At 35.4% G+C, this 7,765-nt stretch overlaps 1 protein-coding gene across 1 annotated transcript; it reads right to left on the bottom strand.

The window, feature by feature from the left end:
• Positions 1–522: 522 nt before the first annotated feature.
• On the bottom strand, positions 523–1,292 carry LOC118032479 (zinc finger protein 7). Its single transcript, XM_035037186.2, has one exon. It carries the CDS (start codon positions 1,176–1,178, stop codon positions 675–677), a length of 504 nt encoding a protein of 167 aa, XP_034893077.1. The 5' UTR covers positions 1,179–1,292; the 3' UTR covers positions 523–674.
• Between the last annotated feature and the right edge of the window lie 6,473 nt (positions 1,293–7,765).

The raw sequence follows: 7,765 nt of genomic DNA, 5'->3' as shown, positions 1-7,765 counted from the left end.
TATCCTTTCAAAATAGAATTAGAAGACTTGCTTCCTGCATGTTATGCTAAAAGCCAGTGTTTCTTCCTATCTCAAAATCAGCAGGATTACAAAGCTAGAAAGACACAAAATTTATGTGAGATTTGCTCGTAGAAGGATAAAAAAATATCTTACAGAGTGGTCCATCTGACCATGTTCATTTTGACTCTGATTTGCCTCATTACCCCCCTCTTGTTATTCTAAAAGCTAGTGTTTTTTCCGAGCTCACAATCTAGAAACACACAAAATTTATGTGAAATATGCTCTTAAATTCATGTTGACACTGATTTGCCTCATTACGAGACTATAGATGTAGTCTTTAGAGACCCTTATGATAATAGCAGAATTATTTCCCCCAACTTGATGTGGGAGAGGCTCTTCATCTTGTTATTGAAAGGATCTCAAAATCAAGTTTGAATTTTTGGAACATTGATGCTGTTTCTGTTGGTAGACGGCAACATGGTAGTGTTTGTTGGACCAAAAGGAGTTCCATGACACAATTTTAAATATTTTGAATTCAATTCTTTGGTAGGAATTCTTTCTCAACATGAGATTTGGGTGAAGTTGAGGAATATAAATCATTTCTACCCAAATCTGGATTTTCAAACTGTATGTAAAAGAGAACTTCAAAAAATGAAGTTAAGTACCACAAGATTTCAAAGCCTTAAAGACAAGTCAAGCTGGTTCAACTCTTCTACTTGAACATTTTCGGCTCTATATACCATGGACCAAGAACCCCCAATACCTTCTCTAGAACCGTAATTCATCTCTGTCCTGCCATAGCTCAAGCCACCAACAATCCTACCAGGATGTCCACGGTGCTCGAACCCTGCTAGGGCTGGCTGATGGTCTCGAGGATAGGTTGAGCCACGCATGCTATATGATGATTCTGACCGTGGGTTCGATCCTCCGTGTGCCCGTACGGATGAACTCATCTCTCTGCTCTTCTTGGCCAAGGTTCTCTCAAGCTTGTGAGCATTTTGGTGACCACCAAGAGCTTGTGAGCTATAAAACTTTCTTTGGCAATAGTTGCATGAGAAAATTCGAGGTTCTGCTGGACCATGACGTGATGATGAAGAAGATGGCTCAAGGACAAGTTCTAGGTTTAGTTGATTGCTTGGTAGGCTTAGATGTAGAGAAGTATTTGGTTGGAAATCCATGGCCCTAGCTAGAGGGAGAGTGAATAATTAGCCAAATACTATTAATTGGCAATAAAGGGTCGAGAAGAAGAGATGGGGCTTGGTGTGACTAAGAACAAGAGATGATGGCTTATAATGGGGGTGGGGAGGATTTGTGGGCTATTTGGGTCAAGGAGAAATGTGAAGAGCAGACACGATGAAGTAGAAGGAGGACAGTCTTACATTATATGTAGTGCAATGGTTCACTGTTCCTGCACATATGTTAGAGTGAAAAGGAGATAGGCAAGTTTGTTAGAATGTTTGTGTGTGTGAGAGAGAGGGGGAGACAGAGAGAGAGAGACAGGAAGCTGCAAAGATCAGTGTAGGATCCAAGAGTTGTCGCCTCCATTAATGGCAGCATTATACTCCCTTGTCGGTCCATGGAAAAAATTCCTTCATTTTTTCACTAATTTATGTACTCTAATGAAACCTGAAATTCCAGTATTTTATACGCTTAGTTTTTTTTTTTTCTTAATGTCTTTTGAACGCACGTAATTTACCTAGCTATTCAATGTAGGTCCAATATCAACTTCTATTAGTCAAAGGAGTAGATGTTGAGATTAGGGCACACTAATTAATCTTGCTGCTGATATTAGTATTAGATTAATCAACAAGACAAACCATCTTGACTAGACTCATCAATGTGCAATTAATATGATAATAGACGGTCTGCTAAGTTTAATGACAAAAATATCCTGTTATGGTTCACTGAACAGCCGTACTGGATGAGAAGGAGTCCCGCTACACGGAATCCATATGTAAACCAATTCAACAACATCGCAGACTACATTGTGACATTAAATCTAGTTTTTTTTTTTTTTACTTCAACACTTAAAAAAATACAAATAAAATAACATAATATAAAAAATATTTTAAAAAATAATACAATTTAAAGAGTTACAGATCACAAATTACAAATATTCTCTGCAACTCTCTTCAATTCTAAAAATAAAATGACACAAATAAATAAAAAAAAAAAAAGAGAAAAAAAAGAGAGCAAGAAAACAAGGAAACAAAGAAAGAAAAAAAATTCTCAGAGACACACTAAAACTCTAATAATAACATCACCAATACCTTGAAAAAATATCGACTATACAAATCCAACGATACTAAAAATAAAGATCGATCACAAATGATGACTGGAGAGGACCACATGAGCTGTCTAAATATCTTGGGGCTCGTTTGTTTTTAGATGACTCATATAACGTCACACTCCGGTCATTGTTGCTGATCTATTTTAATGTTGTTAGATTCGTCTCATCAAAATCTTTTAAGTGACACCGATTGTATTATTATCAAAATTTTGGTGTGCTTACAAGGTTTTTTTTTTTGTTTTTTTTCTTGGTCTCCTCTCTCTTCACAAATTACAGTGAGAAGATACAAAAAACAAAGAAACAAAAAGAAAAAGAATAATAAACAGTTGAGAATGAAAGGAAATTCAGTTTATAAGAATAATAAAAAATAACAGAAAGATATTCTTCTTCTTCTAATTCTCCCTCTCACTTCTTAGCTCTTAACATGATATTTCAAATTTTGTGCAAGTTCTTAAAACTATCCCTATCTTCGGATATGTTGAAGTCATTATGTTTTAGAATTGAGTTGTAATTATAAAACAAATGATCCGGGATAAAATTAAAATATTTTCTTCATGTGTTTTATTTAGAAAATGGTCAAATATCTTAAGATATATATCTCTAGATCGAAACAGTGGAACGGGTAGAATATGAGTTATGAATTCTTAGTGTTCATAACTAATTAGAATTTTTCGTACCTTTGGAAGTATTTATTATATGATGTGTGTTGTTAAGGTGTGTGTTTATCCACCACCATCATATCTCAAGTCAAGGACGGAAAGGGTGCCCAGGATTCCTGCTTTCAAGATCGTATGATGGCTAGCTAGGAGTGATTACACTAGAGAAAAGATATGAGAACTGGGCAACTTAAAATATAATGGTATGAACTTAATAAATTACGTCATCCATCAACTCTTTGGCAAACCATACTCAAACAATTATGTTGGAAATCGAAAAGAACAGACAAGTGTTATCGTCCATGATGTCCTAGTTGGGACCCCGTTTTTCTTGTATGTATGCCACCGAGGTTTCAAGTCGCTTGCCTCCAATCACATCCCATGGGGAATCTCTCTTTTCTTCCGAATTTCGAATAGCTAGCTGAGACATGCACATGGGAAATGGAATTCAAAAAACTACATGAAAAGCAGATTAATCACCCACTACACTACATGCTCTCAAACAGGCACCGCAGTTTAATCAATTAAAATCGGATAAGCGCTCATTAACATAGTGATAAAAACGATAATTGTGATCATGATTGTGGGATCAAGATCTTGCAGGTCGGCTATGATTGCACTGAGTGCTGTCCGTTAATGACAGACACAGCACAAACCAAGAAACTACGTACTGTTTATGTATTATATAAATGGATACAGTCAAGTAGTCATAATAGAAAATGAGATTCCAATCTATGAACATTAATTTCTTTGCTAAAGCTTATATTATAGCAAATCAGACAATAGGAATGTGTCTTTTTGTACTTTGACAAACCCTTGGGACATGGAGTCATGAACCTTTACCTAACCTGATACTTGATACCCTACGTTCAACTTCATGTATCGGTGGATTTTTCTTTCTTTTTTTCAGGTTTTTAATTATTAAGTTAAGGAGCAATATTTTTTAAATCAAAGTAAAACAAGGGACAGAAGGGTGGAGTGAAAGAGGCTCACATGGGAAAAGCGGGAGGTGTTGGTAAGAGCAGTGATATGAGACTGAAAGAGTGGTTTCGCCATGTAGATATGAAAGACAGCCAATAAGGACATCCTAAACAAAAAATACGCTCAGATGAATTAAGGACATGTTTGTGTTTTGTCGGTTTTATTGAACATCTTCAAGATATGGTTAATCTTGAAATTGTGAAGATATGGTTGATCTTAAAGATAGTGTTTATCTTGCATATATATTAATTTAAATATTATGTTGTCATATCAATACCTGTAAATCTCTAGAAATTAGGCAGTAATCGTGCTCTGAAAAGAGTCAGCTGATGTTGCTGATTCTTCTCCTTAATTATAGGCCTTCCTGTTGTATATAGTCTTCCGCTAGCAATAGACTAACATATGAGAATTCAGTATTTTGTTATTTTTAATTTCTGCTTCATGTTTTTTATATGGTATTAGAGCGAATATTGATCCTTGTTTTCTAAAACACTCAATCATCATGAGTGAAGAAATTCCCTCTAGCACATTCAAAAGTTCAACATCAAAATCAATGTATGAACACGACTCATCATCACCTTATTTTTTGAATTCTTCTGATAATCTAGGAGCAGTTATTGTTTCTTGTCTTCTGAAAGGGAACAATTATCCAACATGGAGGCGTGCTATGATGAATGCTCTACAAGCCAAAAACAAATTGAGCTTTGTTGATGCTCTTTACTCAAACCAGATGAGGATAACAAAGAAATTCAGGCCTAGGAAAAATGCAACTCATTGGTAATCTCTTGGATTTTTAATGTCTTAGCTTCAGAATTGCATGATAGTGTTGCCTATGTTGATTCAGTATATGAAATGTGGGGAGAATTGCAGGAACGTTTCTCTCAAGCAAATGTTCCACGTATTCATGAATTAAAAAGAGAGATTTGTCTAACACAACAAAAGGATCTTAATTACTATAGCAGTTTACTACACCAAACTAAAAGGTCTTTGGGATGAGTTGTCAGCCTACTTTACTATCCCTTCATGCTTATATGGTGCCGGAAAGAAATCTAGGCAGAGAGGAAAATAGAAAAATTTCATCAGTTTCACATGGGACTGAATGATTAATATGGAATCATTCGGTCCCAAATACTACACATGGAACCCTTTCCTTGAATTAACAAGGCTTATGCTTTTGTAACCTAAGAAGAGAATCAACTAGCCATTGCTTCAATTGGTCGTGATTAGCCGATAGATGCAACAACATTTACTGTCAAACCTTTTAGATTTCCAGAGAGGGAATTTACAAGAGAACAGCAAATAGGAGAGACAAGCAAATTCATATGTTTATATTGTGATAAACCTGGGCATTGCAAAGATAAATGTTTTAAGCTTGTTGAATATCCTTCAGGTTGGCAAAGCAGAGCAAAGACTTCAAATTTTACGAGACAAAACAAAAACTTCCAAAGGGAACTAGAACATGTTTCATCCAACAATATTGTAAGGTCAAGTTAGCCTATGGGTAAAGGTTTTAATCTCACTCAAGAAAAGTATGAACAGCTCATGTCCTTACTGCCCTCTACTAATCAGAATATAGCAAACTTTGCTAGTAAGGTCACTCATTCATCTAATACTATAGATTGGATTCTAGATAATGGTGCCTCTGAACATCTCATATGTGATGCACCTGTTGTCTCTGATACAAAAACACCTTCTCATTATTTGTCTATTAAACTACCAAATGGAACATCTGTTCCTGTGCATTCTCTTGGTCAGATCCAACTGTCATGTCAAACATGACTTTAAATCATGTTCTTTATATACCATCTTTCAAATGTAATATTCTTTCAATAAGCAAGTTGACAAGAGCACTTCAATATTCAATCACATTGTTTCCATCTTTTTATGTCTCACAGGACCTCAAATCGAAGAATCTGATTGGAAGTGGTGAATTACATGATGGCTTATACTACTTCCATAGGCTGCATTTACCTTTTACCACAACAACATCGCTTCCTTTTTCTTCCAACTTGTGGCATGAGTGGTTAGGACATATCTTATTTGATTGATTATCTCTAATTCCAAAATTATCTAGTGTGTCTTTTAAAATTCAAACAATTGTTGTCATGTGTGTCATCGAGCTAAACAAACTCAAAATGTTTTTCACTTAAGCAATAATAAATCTGATTTTCCCTTTGATATGGTCCATTGCGACATTTGGGGACCATATAAAACACCATCTACGTCAGGTGCTCATTATTTTCTTACCATTATAGATGATTGTTCTAGATGCACCTGGGTTTATCTTCTCAAACACAAGTCAGAAGCACAAAAATACTTTATTCAATTTCATGTTATAGTTAATACTCAATTTAATTAGAGTATCAAAATAGTTAGAAGTGATAACAATCTGAAATTTATTGTTGGTCATATGTTCAAATTCTTCTCTCAAAATGGTATTTCACACCAAACATCTTGTGATGATACTCCGCAACAAAATGGAAGAATAGAGCGAAAGCATTGTCACCATTAGAGGTTGCTCGTGCTCTCTGATTACAAGCCAATTTACCAATCAATTTTTAGGGTGAATGTGTCCTGACCGCATCTTACTTGATAAATTATTCTCTCACTCTTAAATTGTCTGGCAAAAGTCCTTATCAGATATTGTTTTCAAAACCTCCATCTTACTCACATCTGCATGTTTTTGGTTGTTTATGTTTTGTGCATGATTAAATCGAACTAATGATAAATTCTCTCCCCGATCTAAGACTTGTATTTTCATCGGTTATCCTATGAGGAAAAAGAGATACAAAGTATGTGACATGGAATCACACAAAATTTTTACTCCCACAATGTCATTTTCTATGAAAACAAATTTCCTTTTCAGTCTCATAATCCTCTAAAGGAATCAAATGTAGTTGTCCCTCTGCCTATTTTTAATTCCTTTGAGATGTTAGACACCATGTTGTCGGATCATAGTCCACAAATTCAAACTTCTCCAGATAATCTGGATCCTGAAGCTGCCCTGCCCACTATCATTAATTATGATCATCAGGTGGTTCCCTTGAACACTTCACGATCTCAAAAACCTCGAGGAGTTCCTTCTCATCTTGATGATTATGTGTGGCAACTTCCTGGAATAGAAAGTTCATCACAGCCCATATCTAATACAGTTTTTTCAGGTAGTCTTTATCTCATAGCATGTCATTTGTCATATGCTCGTTTTGCTCCATCTCATTAAGTGTTCCTGGCTAATATTTATGTTGTGAGTGAACCTAAAAATTTTTCCCAAGCTGTAATAGACTAGCAATGGTGTGAAGCGATGACACAAGAAATTTCAACTCTAGAGCATAATCAAACTTGGAGTCTAGTATCATTACCTTTAGAGAAGAAACCAATTGGTTCTCGTTGGATATACAAACTGAAATACAAGTCAAATGGTTCCATTTAATGCTATAAAGCTCGTTTAATAGCTCAAGGATATACACAGATTGAAGGATTGGATTATACTGAAACATTTGCACCAGTTACAAAATTGACCACTGTCAGATGCTTGTTGGTTGTTGTTGCTACTAAGAATTGGGAATTACATCAACTAAATGTAAACAATGCATTCCTTCATGGGGAATTACATGAAGAAGTCTATATGTTCCTCCTCCAAGCTATCTACCATCAGGTGGCAATCAGGTATGCAGGCTCCATAAATCATTATATGGACTAAAGCAGGCACCTCGTCAATGATTCAAAAAGTTCTCATTGTCCTTAAGAAAATTTAGATTCACACAATCCTCCGATGATCATTCACTTTTTAATCTGATTAAAGATACATCTTTCCTTGCTCTCCTTGTCTATGTAGATG

This window comes from Populus alba, chromosome 6 (assembly GCF_005239225.2).
Source record: "Populus alba chromosome 6, ASM523922v2, whole genome shotgun sequence".
Classification (NCBI taxonomy): Eukaryota; Viridiplantae; Streptophyta; class Magnoliopsida; order Malpighiales; family Salicaceae; genus Populus; species Populus alba.
The sequence above is the reverse complement of the archived record's forward strand: the minus strand, read 5'-3'. Positions and strand labels throughout refer to the sequence as shown.